Genomic DNA, 21,181 nt, shown 5'->3' on the forward strand with positions numbered 1-21,181 from the left:
AAAGACCTTCGTAGTCCTTCCTTTCCCTGGAGACCACGCTGGTCAGTGGCCCGTGTTTCGGCAGAGGACCATGTTGATGTCCGAGGGCTGTACTGCCACCGGAGACCAGGAGGAGGTCCTTGGAGCGTCTTGAAGCTGGAGACCAAGTGGATGTTCTCAGTCTGTTCTATTGCCAGAAACCATGTAGAAGCCTAGGATCCTTGCCTGAAGGGCAAGGGAGTTACAATGAAAGTGTTATCGGTGACTCCAGAGGCACATTGAGAAAGAGGAAGAAAAAAAAGAATTCTGTGATGACCCCTACCTCCATCCCTTCTCCCCCTAAAAAGAGATAGCCCAGGAAGGAAACCAAGGAGGATTAAAAAACAAAAACAGAAACAGACAAACAAAAAACTGTGATGGAGGATGCTGAGACATGGCCCTCCATAGCTGATGGCTTCTGGCAAGAGAGCAGGTCTGGAGAAGGACTCAGCTTCCCTGGAGGGGCTAGCTGCTAGGAGCTTGACTGTGCTTTAGTGAGTATATGGACAACACAAATTGGACTTTTTTCCCCTTTCTTTCTTTTATTTTGTGGGGGAGGCAGTCTGGGGATGGGAGGGTAGACATGAGAGGACTGGGAGGTGAGTGAGATTAGGTTACATGATCTGAGATTACCAAATAATCAATAGTAATACTGTTAAATAAAAAAAAAAAAAGAATAAAGCGAGCTGAACACTGGCCTTCAGAGCTCTCTGCTCCCTGACTGTGGATATAAAATTGCTTTCAGCTTCTGTTGCTGTGGCGTCCCCACCACGATGGTCTGCATCCTCAAACTGTGAGCCAAAACATGACCTTTCTCCCTTAAGCTGCTTTTACCAGGGTATTTTACTATAGCAAATGAAAAAGTGATAATAATGTCACATGTCAGGCTACTAATTTAGAATAAAATGAAGCTAGACTGCCACTTCTCCACACCACCCCCAAACACTCACTCATACACACAGTCCCATGCAACCATTTCATTCCGGTTAGATATACAGATACAAAAGCAACACAACAGAAGCTAAATGACAATGAAGAGGGTCTCTTTAAGCCGGAGTAAGAAGTTCTCAAAACAGGAGACTCAGAGATGAAAGAAAAAAGATAAACACATTTACTTGCGTAACTATTTGAGAAAGCCTCCACAACCCAAACGTGTGTGTGTGTGTGTGTGTGTGTGTGTGTGTAGGGGAACAAATGAATGACAGCTTGCTAGAAAAGGGGGCTGTAGACATGGCTCTGGGGTTAGGAACACTTGCTGCTCTTTCAGATGATTCAAGCAGGCACCCCAGCACTCACATCCACAACCACCTAGGAATCCAGCTCCAGGGTATCTGGCGCCCTCTCCCTCCTCTGTAGGTACATGACACATACACACACACATGAACACGTACAGACAAGTATATAAAAATTAAAATCCCAGAAACCCAGGGGAGAAAGTCAACAGACAATGCCTCTGAGCATTAAGAATGAGCCCTCTGGAGCGCTTGCTGTCTGAGCGTAAGGACCAGGGTTTGAATGCCCAGCGCCCACATGTGGATGTCATCATGCCCATCTGAGATCCCAGTGCTCCCATAGAGAGATGGGAGGGAGGCTAGCCTGGGGTACAGTGCACACAGCAAGGAACAAGGGAGCCTGACCCAAACAAGGTCGTAGGTGACGACTGACACTCAAACTTGTTCTCTGACCTCTGCTCACGTGCCATGGCACACATACAACAACTCATACACACATATGTGAGTACGTGCACACACTTCACACACAGATTAATAAACACAAACAAAAACAACCAAAAAAGAATGAGCGGTCTGCGATATCTGTCAGCATCTTCACTTTCCTGGGAGCAACAAGGGCATCAAAAAATTCAGAGGTGGCACACACCTGTAATCCCAGCACTTGGGGAGGCAGGTGGACCTCTGTGAGTTCAAGGACAGCCTGGTCTACAAAGTGAGTCCAGGACAACCAAGGCTACATAGAAAAACGCTGTCTCAAAAAAAAAAAAAAACAAAACAAACAAACAAAACACAACCAACCAAACAAACAAAAATTCAAAAGCACTTGGAAGGTCACGATTTGTGACACTGCTTAGACCAATGGTTCTTAACCTGTGGGTCAAGACCCCTTTGGGGGTCCCATATGAGATATTTACATTATGATTCTTAACAACAGCAAAATCACAGTTATGAAGTAGCAATGAAAACAAATTTATGGTTGCGGGTCACCACAACATGAGGAACTGTACTTAATGGTCACAGTGTTAGGAAGGTTGAGAACCACTGGCTTAGGTTTGTAAAGTTGAATTAAGAGAATGGTTGAATAAAACCATTTATTATTTATTATTATTATTATTATTATTATTATTTATTTATTTAGCTTTACCATGGGATGCTGTGCAGCCTCCCAGAAGTATAGATTAAGTCTTCCTATGTATTGACTCAGAGTCATTTCATTAGAAGAGTGCAAGTTGCATCTGATTTAATAAATATATTTGTTTTTATCTCATGAGTGTTTGTCTGCATGTATGTCTATGTACCACACGTGCACAGTGCCCAAGAAGGCCAGAAGAAGAAGTTGGATCTCCTGGAGCTGGGGTTACAGTCTATGAGCCCACCATGAGTGCTGGAAACTGAACATAGATCCCCTGCAAAGGCAGCAGCTTGCTGTTAACTGCTGAGCCATCTCTCTAGGACCTTTAACATTAATTTTTAAAAAGAAGAGAAAAAGAACACCAATCTATTTTTTCACTTACATATTTGTTTATAAACACAGATATCACCCATCAATATGTGCATTTAAATAAAAATTCAATACTACTACGTTCAGAGGGAAGCTGCCCATAGACAGCTAAAAAAAGGGAAATTGCTTACTGACTATGATTCATCCTTTCCTTTAAATCTTTGAGGAAATGTGGAGCCAGCAGTGTCTGTGTCTTCCAAGCCTGCCCCACAGGTAAGCTTACATCAGTGTGAGGTGCACAGCATTATATAACATTATGCATAAGTGAGCGGAGACAGGGCCCATGAAGTCAAAATAGATAGTGTCTGCTACTGTCTCACCTGGTCAACCAAGCAGGTATCCTGGGTTTAGTCTAAAAATCACACATAAAGGCAAAATGGAGCATGTGCTGGGTAGGGATGGAGAGAATGCAGTATTTGACACCTTATGTGAGAAGGAGATTGAAGGAGCATAGGTAAGATCAGATACAGTGTGGGTTTTCAGATGTGTGGAGAGTTGGCTTGTAGAAGTTCGGTTTCCAGTGCTCATGGTGGCCCACAGCCTGTAACTCCAGTTCCAGGCGATCCAACTCCCTCTTCTGGCCTCCTTGGGCACTGCACACATGTGGTGGGTATACAGACACACAGACAAACGCTCATGCGCATAAGATAACCATACCACATGTTGTCTTAGAAATAAGACATAAGAGGAAGCTGTGAGTAGAGAACTGCAGGGCCTTCAGCCAGAGTGAGCAGATCCCTGTAGAGGTCTTCAGAGTCTTCTTCTCCCCATGCTCTCTGAAAAGAGAGTAATACCACACACTAACTACGACAAGGAGAAGGTCAGACGCAGTAAAGCATAAGCCAGCAATTTTCAAATTGTGTTTCCAAACTGTGGCTGCTTCTACTTGGATAGATACATACATGTTTGTATGTGTGTGTTTATGTATGTACATATATAACGTAATATTATATTAACATAAATTACATATTAATATAAAGTATATTATGCATGTGCTATATATGTATTCAGATGCTGTGGCAGATGAGTTCAATCATAACCTCTGATGGGGAGGACTCGATTTGGTAGTTTTAATATAATTTAATTCATGTTTTAAGGGCAGGGTCTTGTACCTCTAAGGATGGCCTCAAGCTTGCCATATAACTGAAGATGATCTTGAAGTATGGGTTCTCTTGCCTTTGCCTCCTGAGAGCTGAGATTCCACTCATGTGCCATTGCAGCCGGAGTATGTGGTTCTGGGAATTGTACCAAGATCCTCATGCATGCTAGGCAAGTCTTCTAGCAACTGAGCATGTCCTCGTTGGTAGTCTTTAGAGTAGTCAGGTTATTCTTTGGGCTAGACATTGACTGGTTCTATAGAAATGCACAGATATGAATAATTGGGGTCTAGGTGATTGTAGAGAAAAATCTTGATTTGAGGTACATCTGTGAGTCAATTTTTTTTCAAGGCTCATTAGCTTAACATTTGGAGATAAAGGCTGGGACTGAGAAATTATAAAGTGAAATACAGACAGCCTGGCTGCAGCAGGAGGAAAGATAAAGCCAGTTTAAGGAACACTGATCTATTTCCAGGTGGGTGACAAGCAATTCAGTACTGACTAGCCACAGCCCTTTCTTCTGGGAAATCCCAGATGGGAAGATAAGGAGGACCAACTGATGAAGTGTTTCTGGACTCCAGGGGTGCCCAGAAAAGATGCTGAGGAAACTTCTTCCCCAACCCTTGGTAGATTCAACTCTTTACAATTTTATTATCCATGATGTCATAATGTGATTGACTTAATGTGCCCTTAAATAACTACTGCCTAAAGAGCAGATTTTTAGTGTGGGTCACAGGACTCTGCTTGTGCCCAATTCTACTTTGTTTTTGTTGGGAACTGAAGCCTCCTGGCTGCACGCTGAGCTCACTGAGCTGGCTAATGGCAGGGCTGTGGGATATATAGGAAGGGCACCGAGCTGAAAATCAGATGCAAAGACATTTGGGCAGCCAGAGATGCTGAGCAAAGCTTAAAGAGAAAAAATAGATCACCACAAAGTTCTTTACTGACTCCAGCACTCTGCCCCATGACCACAGAGAAAAGAAACCGAGCTGCAGCTCTCAGTCACAGCTGTACATGTCCGCCATGGGAGAATGGTGAAAATGAACTCTGTGAATCAGCCTATGACTCAGCACGTAGCTGGAGGCTAATGCAGAGGACTTAGGACAAGGAAGCAGGTGATCCTATTCTGCTCTACGTGGTCAGGTGGCTCCTGGCATTGGCAGTCTCAGAGCTGGGCTTTGGGGTTTCAAGAGCGGCAAAGTCAGAAGGTCAGAGCGTGAAAGAGTCTGCAGATGACGGCAAACATGCTTCCAGCTCCAGGCCTCTGAGGAAAGCAGAACAAGTTGCCTTCGACCATCAGATGGCCTTTAGGAGATATAAGTGGGATTTCTTTGTGTGGTTCTGAGGATAGAATTGGGCCCAGGGCCAGCCCTTACAGGTCTTCAGCAAAGATGGCTTCCTAAAGAACTAATTGCTTTGCTTGGCATCAGTTCTCAGGTTGGAGGCATCCAAGGAGAGCAGGGGAGCACCTGGTGTGGATGCCGAGATACAGTTAAGAAGAGGCTCTTGTGTGAGGGTCAGACTATTGCAAGGTCTATTGCAATTTTCCTAGAATACTGCAAGTCCAGGGTTGGGGAGAGGAGCCATCCCTAGTTGGTAAAATACAAGCATGAGGGCCTGAGTTGAATCCTGAGTACCTTTATAAAAAGTAGCCCATACTCACAACCCCAGGGCTGGGGAGGTAGCAACAGGACCCCAGGGCTTGATGGGCAGCTGGTGAGTTCCATGCCAGTGAGAGAGCCTGTCTAACTTACGAACAGATGGCTAGCACCTGAGAAGCAACACCTGAGGCTGTCCTGTGGTCTCACCCCTGCACACACATGCATCTGCACACACACACACACACACACACACACACACACACACACACACACACACACACGGACGTGCACACACACACAAATCACTCAAGTGGTGCTTTCAAGACTGGTGCCAGTTTTCTCAAAGCTGAACCTCCAGACCTTGTGTACTTGGGAACTGGAGAAAGGTGGCTACTCGTAATCGTGGCAGGGGACTCCTTATCGCTCTCCCCCTGCATCTCCCACTTCAGCTGACTAAGGCACATCCCCCTGCCTGACCTTCAAACCACAGCTCGTACAGACGTGGCCATTGTAGTCTGTGCCTACTACCTCCAAATGGGAGGGAGCTGCCAAACAAAGACATTGCAAGGACACCCGGTGTCCATGGAAAATGTAGCTGCTGCTGATAATTCTTCTTCTTCTTCTTCTTCTTCTTCTTCTTCTTCTTCTTCTTCTTCTACTTATAAAGAAAACAAAGACAAGTTTCTGGGAGAGAAGTATTCCTCCAAGTTTCTGTTGACCCTGTTTTCCTGGTTTAGTTATCTTTTCAAACTTGGCATTGGACCAGGCTAGGCTAAAGAAAGTCTTAGAGCGGACGCAGTTCATATCCATCCTCTCCAGATGGAAGAAGCTGAGGCTGGAGGGCAGAGTGGTTCATCCAAAGGCCCTGGGTGCCTTGGGGCACAGCTGGGACTGGAGCCAGCCCTAGCCCACTTCTGCCCAAGCCTAGACGTTTCCTGTAGGCTGCCTTTTGGGAAAGGATTAGATCTCCACAGCGCCTGGGCCTTGGCCAAGTGGCAACCTGGCCTTCTGGCTGTTCCTTTATAGGTATGAAAAGGAAATACAGCTCCTGGAAACACATCTCTCCTTCAAGCCTGTTCTCTTTTACACGATTTTCAAAGCCTGCCACCCAAACTGTTACCTGCTCTGTCTCCTCACCACCTTGACAGAAATGCCAGGTTCTTGCCCTGTTTCCTGATACACAAATGTTCCAGGGTCCAGAGTGGGAAGCTTGGCTCCTTCCACCCCCTTAGAAGTAGCAACATGGTAGGGGTTTCCAGACCCTTCCTCATTTCCAGAGATGCCTGCAACAGATGTTCCCGATTTCAGCAGAAAACAGCTAGGGAACCTTTCAGCGCCTCGGGACACAGACCCGGCTACTTGATTAGCAGGGATCGGTGGAGGACCTCCACCATAGGCTTCTTGTTCAGAAGCCAAAGTGAAGGCCAAGTCTGAGACAAAGTAACTTTGGTTTAAAATCTTTTAGTATATATTAATTGTACACAATGATTAGTTTAATAATGACATTTTCATGCATATATAAATGCATTTTTATTCTATTCACCCCTCCATTACTCTTTCTTTTCCTCTTCCCCTTCCCATAATCTCTCTGTGTGTGTTTCTCTATCTCTGTCTCTCTCCTCTTTATGTCTCTCATGATTTTCACCAGGGTTCCACACAGGGGCATGGAGTAAATGGTTATTTACGGGGACGTGAACACCTTACCACTGAAGAAAGCGGGATAGTGTCCTTGAAAATAGGTGTGAGGTTCCTAGGTCCAGAGCCGATGAGGCCGTCCCTGCCTTACTAGGTCCCAACTGCATAGGAATAGTACTTAAGCTCTGTGCGTCTCAGAGACAGGGGAGGCCTTCTGGGTTTCTGATGTGTGATTTCTCATTTTTAACCCGTTTCTGCTTCCTCCATCTGTCCGCCAAGGGACCAGCAGCCCAGTGCAGTGTTTAGGGAGCCGAGGATGTGTTGTGTAGTCATCTTCAGTGTTTCTGTTACTCTCTCATTTAAATGGGAGAAAACGAAAAGGGTGCAATTAATGGGTTAATGGAAAAGATGAACTTGCAATAGGGTGGTGGAATCCTGAGCCTATTTTGGGCTGGGAGCGAACCAGAGCAGTGTAGTGTGCCTCTAAGGTTTTTCTGTTAGGGCCTAGCTGTGAGGCCTTCGGCGGCTCACAGGGAATAAATAGAGCAGTCACCAATCTAGGGTCCCTCGGGCACCAGTGCAGTCATTTGTGATGCCCATGCGCCCCCCGGTGCCCCCTGCCGGGTGCTGCACCCCCCACCCCCACCTCTAGGCTTCCAGAAAGCTCCCGGTGCATTCCCCGTCATTCTCTGGGCGTGAGTTACGCAGGTTTGCAGCCAGCCCCAAAGGGGGTGTGCTTGAGCCGAGCACTATAAATAGGGCGCTTCTCCGGTGCTCACCAAGCGTCACCAGGAGGAGCGCACTGGAGCCCCGCCGCGGACCGGTGAGACAGCCGCGCCTTTCCTACCCCAGCGCCGAAGCCACACCGGGAGGGTCGGGAGCGCAGGGGGCAGTAGCCAGGTGGAGGGATGGCGCAGCCGTGGGGAAGTGGGAGGTGGCCAGAGCCCCATCACCAGGCAAGCCCAGCCAGGAGTCCAACTGCACAGAGGTGCTGCGCGCTGGGTCACAGTCAGGAGGGAGTCCCGTTGTTCATTTAGTCCGGATCACAATTTCAAGGCTGTTCAATAGGCCACATGCAAAGAAAGATCTTCCTTTTGAAAAGAAAAAAAAAAAAATGGGGAAACTGAGGTTTGAAGCCCGCGGTGAGATGCGGGAGGAGCAGGGGGCGGGAGCGGCTGCGCGCTGCGTGGAGGTGCGGATCTCCGCGGCGGCTGATGTCTTACATGCATGAGTCATTGCGTTTGCGCCTCCCTTCCAGCTCCTGCGACAGCGCATGATAAATAAGATATTGCGTATTTAAGGACACGCTGCTGCAGCCCTTCCGTCCTGCTTTACGCTGGCTTAAACGCATGCATTCAGTCCTTCAGAGACATGCTCCATCAGGCCCGACGTGTCTGATCCCACCAGATCGTTTTATAGATGTTAATCTGAGACCTGCTGAGGGTTAGAGCTCTAGCCTCCAACGTTATAACAGAACTTGGAGCCCTTTCGGCTTTCCAGAATTCCTGGACCCAGTTTAAAAAAAAAAAAAAACTGCTGGTGTTGATGCTGCTTTTAGAGGGAGAAGTTAAGAATTCAAGAGTTTATGCTGGGTTCTGTGGCAGGAAGCTCACGAGGGTACAGTTTAGTACAAAACCTTGTGAGAATAATAAAAACAAAGGGCAAGCGCTAGCCAATGGGATAGGAGCCACAAATGTATGACTTTAAAGGGTATTTGAAAACAGAACCCATAAAGTGATGGTTTATAAAAAACGCCTTGAAAAAAAGTGGAGAAAATATAGCACAAGGGAGGAGGCTGTGTTTTTCTACTAGATAAGGAGGTCCTTGGCCCTGGTGGGGCTCATGCCCACAGGGCAGTTGGCAGCCAGGCAGTAGGCCAGCCTCCAAATGATGAGAGGAAGTGAGTCAGTGTAGAGGAAGGGCAGTGGGCTGTGTGGCCTTCTTTGGGCCGGCAGCCCCACGGCACCTGAAAGCTCGTATGACAAGCAGATTCTGACCCGGAGTCTTCCTTACCACCAGACCTCAGAGTCTGTTCTTAGGAGCTTTACAGAACAGAGGATCGCTTCTTTGAGGTCTGCATCATGTCCATTTTACAGATAAGGCAACCGAGGCTGGGAGATTTGAGACGTTTGCTGCCAAGGAACGAACATTAAGATGAGGTTTTAGGGGGCTGTGTTCTTCTCTTGGGGTGACTACCGGCTTGCCGTGTGTCTTGGGAACCTCAATGGTGGAACCTCCCTTCTCTGGAGGCTTGGTGGCTCTCCAGACTCCAGGTCTCCTTTGGCAGGCCCCAAGCTCACTGCACTGCCTCTCCATCCTTCTTCACTTTCCATTTCGTGGTCTTCCTCGGCTGTCCTGTCGTCTCTTCTGGGCACAATACTGTCCTCTGGTCAGAAGCCATTTCCAAGGCTGTTGAATGGATTTTCCAAAAGTAGCCACCGGTAGGCTTCTCCCACCCACAGGTATTTCTGTGGCTTCATCTCTGACGTGGCAAAAGGTCACATTGTCCTTGGGCCAGCAACACCAAGGCACCCGAAAGCTTATATGACAAGGAGGTTCTGACCCGGAATCTTCACAAGTCTTCTTGAGGAGCATCTGGACGACCTATGAGATCGGGGCCTTCCTATCGGATCTGAAACCAGGCTGGCTCTGGCACCCACCCATGACTGGGAAAGTGCTCGCCCCCTCTCCCCCACCACCCCTGTTCTCTGTGTGCACAATTACGCCTCAGTGAGGCCTTCCCTGTTACTGATCTGCCCAGCGTGCTGATGGGCCTGCCTAGCCCATCAGCAGGTTTGAAGAGTGAGCCACTTCGGGAAGAGAGCTCCCTCCCCTTTTCCTGTTCCTGTGTTATAGCAAGTTGAGCCCAGATAAGCCATTCTGGGCAGGGTTGAAAATGCAAGGAGTGAGTGAGTGAGTGTGTGTGTGTGTGTGTGTGTGTGTGTGTGTGTTTTATGTAACCAATCTAGCTTCTGGGAAAAGATCTATTGTGTAAGACTCGGGCTTCAGCCTGTGTCCCCTGGCTCAGGGCAGCCAGCCCAGTGGTGGCCAGGGCATCTTGGCAGACCTTGCTGGTCCAGGCTTAGAGGGAACAGGCATGTGAAAGGGATTTCCTGGAGCCAATGGGCTTCTGAAGGGGCTTTCATGGGGGTTCACTGCTAATCTCTGGCTTCTTCTTTCCCTTCCCTAGCTCTGCCTTCTCTGCTCCCTAAACAGACCTTCCCTCCTCAAGTTACTCTTTTATGCCCCTTGCCCCCTTGCCACAATCCATACTCAGCTTGGCACAAGCCTTGCCTAGAGATGATCAAATGGACTGAATTTCCTGTGCTGATGGAAGGGGACGCATATGACCTCTGGATCCTGACAAGCACACTGAGATAGCCCTAGGAGGCTGAGAACCCCCCCTGAGGGGGGCACAGGGTCTTGCTGTGAGGTAGGGTGTGGTCCCATTGAAGGGGATAGAAGAGGGATGTGCGCATGATCCCAGAGAGGCATCTTCTGTATTTGGCACATTCAGTATGCCTAGTAGACAAAGAGGCCTGGACTCAGGAAACTCATCTACCCTGCCTAGAGCACTTAAGGGGAGAAAAGAGCTTGGCCCCTCCAACTCCAGATAGCCTGTGTCCTCTCTGTGGTCGAGCCACGGTTCTTCTCCCCAGAGCCTCTCTGCCCCCAATATCTTTTGAAGGTGTCAACTGAATCTTGTTTTCCTTCCCACGTTCTTCAGCGGTGATCTGCGGCAGTGCCAGCTGAGGGGACAGAGGAAGGCCACGTGTTCCAGGGCCACCCCACCTCCTCTCAGGGAGCCGCGCCAGGCTGCAGGAACATCGTAAGCTGTCCAGCTGTTGCCATGACATTCTGCTGTTCTTCCTAAACAGACATTCCGGGACTCCAGACTCGGAGGGGGCCACACCATGAAGATTCTCCTGCTGTTCGTGGGCCTGCTGCTGACCTCAGACAATGGTGTGGTCCAGGGACAAGTCTCTGACAATGAGCTCCAGGGCAAGTAGACTAAGCCAGCTGTCCCTCAGGTGGGGACAGGTGGTGGGGCCTGGGGCAGGGTCACCTCCCAAAGCTCAGTCCCCAAGTGCTAAGGCCTGTTTTCATGCTGTACCCTGGGTCTGTCCCTGACCCGGTTCCATTCTCTGCTCTGTGCGAGTCTCTGAGTTCTAGCTCCTGCTTCTTCGATTTTTTTTTTTTTTTTTTTGGTGGTCAGGTACCTTCTAGACATTGTCTTCCGCCTCAAGCCCCTCTGTTGGCCACATGTCAGTCATTTTCCCAGTTCCTTCCTGCTCCCCTCACCTGGCTTTCTTAGTTTTCTCTCAGAGCTGTAAAATTCAACATGAAGCAGTCACCTGAGACTGCCCTCCCCCCTCCTCCCGTCTTCCAAGGCTTTCCTGGGAACCTGCCTTTTTTCCCTCCTCTCCTAACCTCTTGCTCATAGCTGAGCAGTTCTGTGGGGGTCTTCATTAAAAACAGTACAACCCGTTGCTCTGCTTTGGATATGGACATGCATGGTGGAATGATTGCCATCGTCAAGCTATTAGCTATCCACCACCTCACCTTATTGTTGAGGTTCGGACACTTAAAATATATTCTCTTAGCATGCTTCAAGGGTATAACACAATATTATGAACCACTAGCTCCGGTTGAACCCTAGTCCTCCAGGCTTACTCACGCTGCACAGTTGAAACTTCTTGCCCTCGGCTCAACAGCTCCCTCACCCTACCTCCCCCTCTCAGTGGGTGTGTTTGACAGTGGAATCAGGAGTAGTAGGTAGAGCATAGTGAGGTGTGAGAAATGGTGCTTAAGGCAGGATAAATAAGCAGTCAGTGGTACTGCTGTGCCGTGCTGTGCCATGGGTATGGTCTCCATGGTGAATGTGGCCCTTCACTCATCTTCCGGTCTCCACAGTGTCAGGTGCTACTTCACTCATTTTCCTGTCCCTGTCCCCTGTCACTGTGCAGTGGAACAAAGAGATGCAAAGGCTGGGGTTAACAGGAACTCCAGAAAGATCTGTATCTAAAATGGCAGACTTCTATTGTATTTTGATGCTTAAGAGGCTGACTATCTTTTTGTTTTGTTCTGTTTTTTTTTTTTTTTTTTTTTTTCTGTTTTCCTTGAAATATCCTCTGTGGCTGTTGCCTCCCTGGGGTGTTTTGGCAGGGGTCAGACTTACTATGACTGCCCCTTTTTATATTCTGCTCCTGTGGGACAGAGTCTCCCACAGCCCCTGTGATGAGACATAGCGGCAGGGTCGGGACCATAAGGGCCGCCTCCGCCTTGGAGTGGCAGTGATGGTCTCTCAGCCTGACAGAACCTCACACCCAGTATCAGATCATGGCTTTCTCACAGTCCCGCTGGCTCCCAGGCTATTTCTCCAGCCACTTTCTTCCCTCTCAGCTCATCCTGCCTTCCTCTCTCCCACAGAAATGTCCAATCAAGGGAGTAGGTATGTTAATAAGGAAATTCAAAATGCCGTCCAAGGAGTGAAGCATATAAAGACCCTCATAGAGAAAACCAACGCGGAGCGCAACTCACTGCTCAACAGTTTAGAGGAAGCCAAGAAGAAGAAAGAGGTAGGGCCAAGCCTTGACTGAGCCCTCCTGGCTCTGCCTGCTGGAGGGGAGGAGGGGGACACGGTGGGCAGATGCCTTGCTAGGCTGCCATGGTGTCCTAGCACAGTCCTTGGAGGGCGTTGCTAATGCTTGAGCTACACTGAGGAAACACTGAAAAAGAAAGCATATTTGCTTGTGAAAGCCTCTGAGCTGAGGGCTTGGATCTGGTTTCCTTGCAAGTCTGGCCCAGGGCCTGAGACCCAGATACATTTCAATAGGTGTTTCTAATCCTTTCTGTGGATAGGGCATGGTGCAGGACTTGGGGTCGGGTTGGGGAGTTGGGGTAGGGAGGGGTGTCATGGAGCATTTTACAACAACCCATTACTCTTTTCTTCTGTATTTAATTACTTTTAACACCAAAGTGCTTACCGTAATATTTTAAACTTAATGTAAAGTCCTTGTAATCTACCCTTAGACATCCATTCATCCGCACCTAGCCACGGGAGGACAGGTTTCAAGATCCTTGGTAGGAGCCTGAAGTTGTGGATAGTAGCAGGCCCTCTAGATAGTGTGTGTTTTCCCGTGTGTATGCCCCAATCCTATGATAGTGCTTAATTTATAAATTACAGACAGCAAGATAGGAACACCAAAGATAAAATAGGATAATCATAATGTTATAATTACTATATTATTAATATAAATAAATGTTATAAATGTAATTATAATGCTACTGTAGAGGAAGTTATGTAGATGTGATTTCTCTCACTCTCAAAATACCTCAGATCCTCCACCTCCACAATAACTATTTTTAGACTGTGGTTGACCACGGGTAGCTAAGAACACTAATAACTGGGGGCAGCCCTGTTACCATTTGTTCACCTTGTCTTCTACATTTGAACATCTAAGTTGACTCTGGTGTGTGCGCGAGCATACACACACATATACATTAGATTTTATACACATATCCATCCACCCATCCATTTATTTATATTTATATATCTACACATTTGCTGTAAACTAATATCTCGTCAGGCACAGGACTTAAACTTTTTATTTTGACGAACCCTGGAGCCAATGACAGAGTCAAAGAAACCATAACAAGTTGGATGGCTGATGTGAATTCTGTTTTGATAGCTTTAATTTACATGTCAGGCACCACCGTTATAATAGAAAGATGAGACTGGAGGATGAAAAGAGGAAGTGGGGTGTAAGGAAGAGGTGGAGCCTGAGGAAGAGACTGTCGGAACAGTAAGTCAGAGCAGTCAAGGAAAACTTAGGGAACAGCTTGGCTTTGAAGGATGAGAAGCTCCTGAGGGCCTGGTGGGTACGGCCCGGCAGGTGGGCTAGAGCGAAGATGTGGGCTGCAATGGCACAGACCAGGGAGGACTGCCCAGGTCTCGGTGTGGCTCACCTGGCCTTGCTGTCCTCCCGAAGGATGCTCTGGATAACACCAGGGACACCGAAATGAAACTGAAGGCATTCCCGGAAGTGTGCAATGAGACCATGATGGCCCTCTGGGAAGAGTGTAAGCCCTGCCTGAAGCAGACCTGCATGAAGTTCTACGCACGCGTCTGCAGAAGTGGCTCGGGTCTGGTTGGCCGCCAGGTGAGAAGGAGACCAGGTACACGGCCTGGGTTCTGGATGGGGAATGTGGAGAATCCATGAAATAGGCCTCATTCGTATGCTGGGTACAATGGATTCGAAGTGCTTGACCGCACGCCTTTCTAGTGTCAAGGTCGATTGGTCATGTTTGACATGAGTGCAGATGTAAGTGATCACCAGAGGTATGCTTGACCAGGTACCATCTCTTAGGAGGCTAACTAGCTGGCTAAAATGGCCTCGTGGTATGGTAGAATCTTGAGCTCATCTAGGAATTAAGAATATTTAGTATACTAGCATTGGTTCTATCCCTGCCTGTGAGCTTTGCTTGGTTGGGACACAGTAAAACTCACTAATTGGGAGTGGCTGTCCTCGGTGGCCAAAGGTGACAGGGGACTCCTCTGAGTCTCTGAGGTTTGCAGTGAGAGGTAGAGGGAGGGGCACCAGCCTGACGTGAGCTGTGAGAGGCAGAGCAGTGGGGGAGGACAGGTGCAGGCTGGAGCTCACACCTCCTCACACTGGTTCTCCGGGTCCCAGCTGGAGGAGTTTCTGAACCAGAGCTCACCCTTCTACTTCTGGATGAACGGCGACCGCATTGACTCCCTGATGGAGAGTGACCGGCAGCAGAGCCAAATCCTGGATGCCATGCAGGACAGCTTTTCTCGGGCATCTGGCATCATGGACACGCTCTTCCAGGACCGGTTCTTCACCCACGAGCCTCAGGACACCCACTATTTCTCACACTTTGGCTTTCCGCACAGAAAGCCTCACTTCTTATATCCCAAGTCCCGCTTGGTCCGCAGCCTCATGCCTTTCCCACACTTTGGAGGCCTGGGTTTCCAGGATATGTTCCAGCCGTTCTTTGAGATGATCCACCAGGCTCAACAGGCTATGGACGTCCAGCTCCACAGCCCAGTCATCAAGTTCCCGGATGTGGAGTCCTTAGGAGGTCAGAAAACAATTACTTGTTTTCCAAGAAGGAACGGGAATCTCCCAGATATTAAGGCTCTTCCAGGGTTTGGCATGAGCCATTTTTCGTGTTCCCAGCAGCCCCTGAGGCTGGTATTCTCTCCATTTACAGGATAAAGGAGCTAGGATAGGGGTAAAGGAACGCAGGTGACAAATTGCAGCCCAGTTCAATTTACCCCCCGTAGAGATCAGAGCCCGAATTCTTTGCAGCCAACTCAGGGTGCTCTCCGGGTTGTGTCTCCTGTAGGACCACACTTTTCTTTCTCGAGAACTCTTGAGGGTGTGGTGTGGGAGGCCTGTCCTTCCAGGCAATGAATAGTGTCTCAGTTTGTGTCATCCTTCACGGCCATGACCTTAGCATGCAATGTCAGGATGTAAGGATGAAATGTAATGTGGACACAAGAAACCAGAGTCTGAGAAGCGATTTTCTTCGTCTGTGCCTTGTATCTAACACCATGCCCTACATGGCATAGTTTGCATTAGAAGTACCAGAAGGCCTGGCACCCAACACACCTCTCCTGTAGCTCCATCAGGGATGGTTTGTGTTGTCAGGACACACTCCTGCTTGATGGTCAGTTAGGGAGCACCATCAGCCAAGGAGAAGGAAGAAGAGTGTGAGGCCAGAAGGCACACAGCTGAGGGACTGTGGCGGGAGAGATCTCCTCAGATGGAGATGGTGGCAGGGCTGCTGAGGATCCATGCAGACATCCTCAGGCAGCCCCAGGGAAGTCCCATGTCTGTAAGCATACCAAGCTGTATCTTGCCCTGACAATGGGGGCTGAGCAGAGGCGTGGAGGAGCACTGGGTGGGCTCCCGCTCCCTCCCAAAGCGCCACTTGCCTCAGCCTGCTCCTTCCCCCCTCCATGTGTCCAGAAGGTGAAGATGGCCGCACGGTGTGCAAGGAGATCCGCCACAACTCCACAGGATGCCTGAAGATGAAGGACCAGTGCGAGAAGTGCCAGGAGATCTTGTCTGTGGGTGAGTTGGGGGCCAGGCTGTCATCTGTGGTCCTCTGACTTTGGGTCACCAGTGACTTCACTGGCACTGTCCTTCTTCAGAGACTAGCTCCCTGTCTGTGAGCCATAGTCCCTGGGAGATTCCTCACCCTGGCATATGGCCTGCTGTCCCACATCTAGGGTTCAGGACTTGGGAGCTGGGGTGGAACTCCCGGGCCTCATGCATGCTAGGTGAGTGTTCTACCACCGAGCCACGCCCACTGCACTTAGACTCAAATTCAGGTGCAGACTGTTCGAAAGTAGATGAGGTATGGGAAGCACCCACCACCCTGGTGGCTCATGGTAAACCTGCAGTCCATGTCCAGTATCTTCCTGGAATTTGACTATGGCCGCCAGCAATCCTCAACTGGTCACCCTGTCCCACAATGCCAAGAACAGTAGACCCTGCCTTTGAACTTCAGATTTATAAAGTCACATACATCATACACTTGAACAAGCACTCACCCTTTGCCAGGCACTGCTGTAAACACATCACAGGTGCTTGTTCACCTCTCGGAATGACCTCGTGACCTCGGTACAGCTCTTTCCACTTTGCAGAATGGCTAGGCGTCTTATCTAATATTTCAAGACATGAGGCATCTCGCTTAGGCTGTGCTTGTGAACTGCATCCTGGGGTTTCTCTGTGGGACTATGCCCTTGCGATGGTGGTCCTTGGTATCCTGGCCACGTTCTATTTGGTGGATTAGTCCCTCAGAAGATGAACCAACATCTTCAACGGTTCCCCAGACAACCTGGGTATGGTGGTACATCCCTATAATCCCAACCTTTGGGAGGCTGAGGTAGGAAGATGCTGAATCCAAGGCCAGTCTTGGCTATGCAGTGCTATTCTGTCTCAAAGAAAACACAAGCAAACCCAAAACTGTTGCCCACAGTTTTGTCAGGTCTGGCTATGAACCTATTGCTCCTGCTTTGAGTCCAGTCTTCACATTTGGCTCACTGTATCCAGTACTCCCTGCTCGGATCACAAAGAGTTAATCTCCCTCTTTGCTGTTACCTCAGATTGGTTGTTGGCCAGGACAGACCTTCAGAGTCTGGTTAATTATTCCCAGCCTCACTCCTGCGATGTTAGGAGCCCATGCAAACAAACATGAGTGTTTTCAAAGGTTATGGTGTGAAATTATAGACAAACAGTGGCCACACCTGCAGGCTTTCCCCAGGAAACTGTCAGGATAGCTGAATGATGGAGCGCCTGAGCGCAGAGAAGCCAGTCACTGGATAGGCTGGATTTCTTACTTCACACTTAGTGACCCTGGACAGCACTCTCAGAAGTCATGGCTTCTGTCATCCATTAGCTCTTATTTACGATGCTTACAATCATATGGATAGGCTCTACCAGGGACCTCTAGCCCAGCATGCCTTGATTCAGGCCTGAGGGGCAGACCTGAGCGTTGCTGAACATTGAATACAGCACCTATGACTTCCATCTGCCGTTTGCTAAGAGCAACCCTCCCTCCACCGTGACAGTCAGAAACACCTTCAGAACTTCTGGAATGTCCCCTGGTGGACAGCCCCAGGTGGAGAATCACCATTCTACACCATCCAGCCCCTCAAGGACTTTTCCTTGTTTGGGCTATTTAGTAGTAAGAGCATTCAGGTTATTCCTCGAAGATTTCTTTTCTTTTCTTTTTTTCCTCAGCCTGGCTTCCTGTCTCAAATCCTGTTTTTTTTTTTTTTTGTTTGTTTGTTTGTTTTTCCCCCCGTGCAACATTTTAAAGGCTCTTTTCTCTCTTGTCTTGTATAGTTTTGATATTCTTTATTTTTTTTCTCTTGTCTTGCTTAGTTTCGATATAGCCTCTCCTAGATGTTTTAAAAAGAATGGTGGGGGGAGGGAGGAGGATAAAAACTGTTTTTTAGAAAACATGAACATTATTTAGGTCCCAGAAGCCTGATGTCTACAGTGCACTCAAGGCCCGGAAGGGAAGATAGCAGTTTTCCGATTGTCTGCAAGAGCCCTCTGGCCAGGTGTGGGCCCATAAGTGCAGGCACCACACCTCTGTGTTTTGTAGCCTAAGGACATGCCTGCCGCTTCTGCATCTTGGGTTCTGGAAAACCAGAACTGCCAAATCTCTCAAATACATTAAAAAAAAAAAAAAAGCTTGGACTTAATGATATTCTAGAACCATAGTCTCAGAAGAGGAAGGGCGCAAGCTGAGGAGTTGAAGACGTGGGTTCAATCCTGGTTCCACAGATTATTTCCCCTATAGACCTGGGCAAGTCTCTTAACTTCCAAAACCTTTCGTTACTGGGAAAGTGGGAGTTTTGATGCTTAGGTCAAACCAAACATACTCTGAGAGAACAGGACATCTGGGGCACCTGGTGTGTGGCACACAGTAGGTGCACCTAAGTAAACACTCCTCCTCTTCTCTGCGGGGTGCCCAGGGCTCAACAGCTTCCTCCTATTTGGAAATTACTCCTGGGAGCCACTCAGGCAGTGAGAGTAACTCCAAGTCTGAAAAGATGGAGTAGTCGTCATCAGGGCGATGACATCCCCAAAGTCACCGAGACTGGTTATGTCCACCACCCAACGGGCCATGCTGCTCCAACACAGCTCAGCACATCTGCCCTTTGTTTCCCAAAGCATGGTTGGGAGCAGTGCTTCGATGCTCGTTTCCAGGAGGGGGTGGAGGACTGTGGTGAACCGGCTTGCAGACCTCTGCTGAAGTAGCTCCGCTTCAGATTCCAGCTGCAGGTTCCCAAGGGCACTGTCCTCCCCTTCCAACTCTCCCTTCATGCGTCTGCCTTCTGTCTGTTTCTTCTCCGGGCAGACTGCTCGACCAACAACCCTGCCCAGGCTCACCTTCGCCAGGAGCTGAACGACTCCCTCCAGATGGCCGAGAGGTTGACCCAGCACTACAATGAGCTTCTTCATTCTCTCCAGAGCAAGATGCTCAACACCTCATCCCTGCTGGAGCAGCTCAACAGGCAGTTCAACTGGGTGTCCCAGCTGGCCAACCTCACCCAGGGCGAAGACCAGTACTACCTGCGCGTCTCCACCGTGAGTCTCCACCCGATGAGGCCGAGGCCCACGTGGTGGTCTAGAGGAGACGTGTGCCTTTTAGAGAGGCAGTGGTAACAAACGTTACCACACGAGGGCCCCTACAGTATCCGCCAGCAGGGACGAGGAAAACCATAGGCACATTGTAGTATTGAAATGCCTTCATGATCCTTGAGGTCAAACATCCAAGGCCCGCTTCCAAGGTGAAGAAGGAAAGAGGTTCTGGCTCTTGCTAAGAATGGGGAACGTTGGGTAACTTCCTTGGGTCGTTAGCCTGTCAGCCTGGCTGCAGAGTTGCTTTCCTGCCTCTCCGCCGAGCGGCACACGGATTGGTTCTTTGTCAGCTAGTGAGGACAGCTCTCTACCTACCCCTGTCAACCCGGACCAGCTAACATTTGTGTAAAGCAGATGTTGGGGCCAGGCATGGTGGCACATGCCTGTAAGTTGGCACTGAGGAAACTGAGGCAGGAAAGTGGGGAGGCTGAGGCCAGGCTAGACAACACAGCGAGACCCTCTCTCAAACAAAGCAAAAACAAGAAAATAAGACAACAAGGAAACATGTGAAAAATCATTTGGAGTTTCTGGAGTGCGTGGTCAGCTTTTTCAACTACCATTTGTTGCTTCAAATCGGGATATTTTTTCTTGGAATTGTCTAGACATCTTGAGTAGTAACGTATACCAAGGAGAGCCATATTTGGTTGAGGGGGCAAAGGGAAGTTTCATATCCTTTGACAAAGGAGAGCACACTCTGTGGGCATGGTGTAGAGACCCCTCCCCCTCCTTCTTCCAGGTGACGACCCATTCTTCTGACTCGGAGGTTCCCTCCCGTGTCACTGAGGTGGTGGTGAAGCTGTTTGACTCTGACCCCATCACAGTGGTGTTACCTGAAGACGTCTCTAGGGACAACCCCAAGTTCATGGACACAGTGGCAGAGAAAGCGCTGCAGGAATACCGCAGGAAAAGCCAGTAAGCAGGCAGCCTTTCTGGGACCCTGAGGGTGGCGGGTGAGGATGGGAGGACTGGAAAGTCCTCAGGAGTCCAGACCAGGAGCAGAATGCATTCTGGGCACAGTGCCTATCCCTGTGGCAGGAGCACACCGGCAAACTGGGAAACCCCCGGGAACTTGATTTTCTTGGCTCTGGGAAATGTTTGTCCCTGGTGGGAAGAATGTGGGTGCTGGCGACTGCTTCTTGGGACCGAGGGGATATTGATTCTCCTCTCCACTCTCCTTCCTTTTCAGAGCGGAATGAGATGGAAGCATTGCCCTCCCAGATGCAGGGACCTCAAGGAGTGAATCCGCCTGCTCTCCGAGGTCGCCACAGACCCCCCCCCCAGAGTGTTCCGCATGTCTCCAGGCCAGTGGGCCTCGGGGTTCCAGCAGCTCCCCCTTCCTCTGGATTCTGCACTCTAACGCCTGTACTTGCTGCTCACGGGAAGAGCCGTTTCCCCCCATGCAACTAATCCAATAAAGCCGGCTTGTGATCTGCGTACCCCTGGCCTGTTTTTATACTCGGTTTTCCTGTATAGGGGGGTCCCGGGGGGTTGTTGGTGATCTGTGGACCTCAGGTCCCAATGAGAGATCTTGCCTCAGAACGCACGGGGAGAAAGAGAGTGAGGAACGACACGCAAGGTCACACACGCCAAGGAGACCTCAAAAGTGACAGCTGACATTGTATAGGACTCGCCATGCAGTGGAGAGTAATGACATCATCACAGTTGGGGGACCGTCTAGCTTTGAGGGGGACAGGATGTCCCAATAAGCCACCAAGGCGAATTCCCGAGGCCAGAGACTTTTCCCCTTTCCCATTTCAGCACTCCCAGAGAATGCACAGAAAAACCAAGACAGAGAGAGGATGGGACACATGCGTGTTTTCATGTGTAACTGACAATTCCCTTGGAAACTGGCCCGCAGGAGGCCAAACTAAGGCAGTTTTCTTTTTATTTGTAAGAACTTGGAACT

General features: G+C 49.2%; 1 protein-coding gene across 1 annotated transcript; it reads left to right on the forward strand.

The window, feature by feature from the left end:
* Positions 1-7,756: 7,756 nt before the first annotated feature.
* Clu (clusterin) lies at positions 7,757-20,711 on the forward strand. Its single transcript, XM_055609785.1, has 9 exons — positions 7,757-7,907; positions 10,963-11,086; positions 12,515-12,663; positions 14,077-14,247; positions 14,779-15,190; positions 16,084-16,188; positions 18,992-19,221; positions 20,012-20,187; positions 20,462-20,711. The coding sequence occupies exons 2-9, from the start codon at positions 10,999-11,001 to the stop codon at positions 20,469-20,471; spliced, it is 1,341 nt and encodes a 446-aa protein (XP_055465760.1). The 5' UTR covers positions 7,757-7,907; positions 10,963-10,998; the 3' UTR covers positions 20,472-20,711.
* Positions 20,712-21,181: the final 470 nt, after the last annotated feature.

This window comes from Psammomys obesus, unplaced genomic scaffold, assembly GCF_907164565.1.
Source record: "Psammomys obesus unplaced genomic scaffold, mPsaObe1.curated_primary_1811, whole genome shotgun sequence".
NCBI lineage: Eukaryota > Metazoa > Chordata > Mammalia > Rodentia > Muridae > Psammomys > Psammomys obesus.

Bases quoted from the DNA above. Each gene is read 5' to 3' on its own strand.
- Clu (XM_055609785.1), top strand. From the start codon at position 10,999: ATGAAGATTCTCCTGCTGTTCGTGGGCCTGCTGCTGACCTCAGACAAT. The intron at 11,087-12,514 runs GCAAGTAGACTA...TCTCTCCCACAG, and splicing joins CTCTGACAATGAGCTCCAGG to AAATGTCCAATCAAGGGAGT. The intron at 19,222-20,011 runs GTGAGTCTCCAC...TCCTTCTTCCAG, and splicing joins ACTACCTGCGCGTCTCCACC to GTGACGACCCATTCTTCTGA.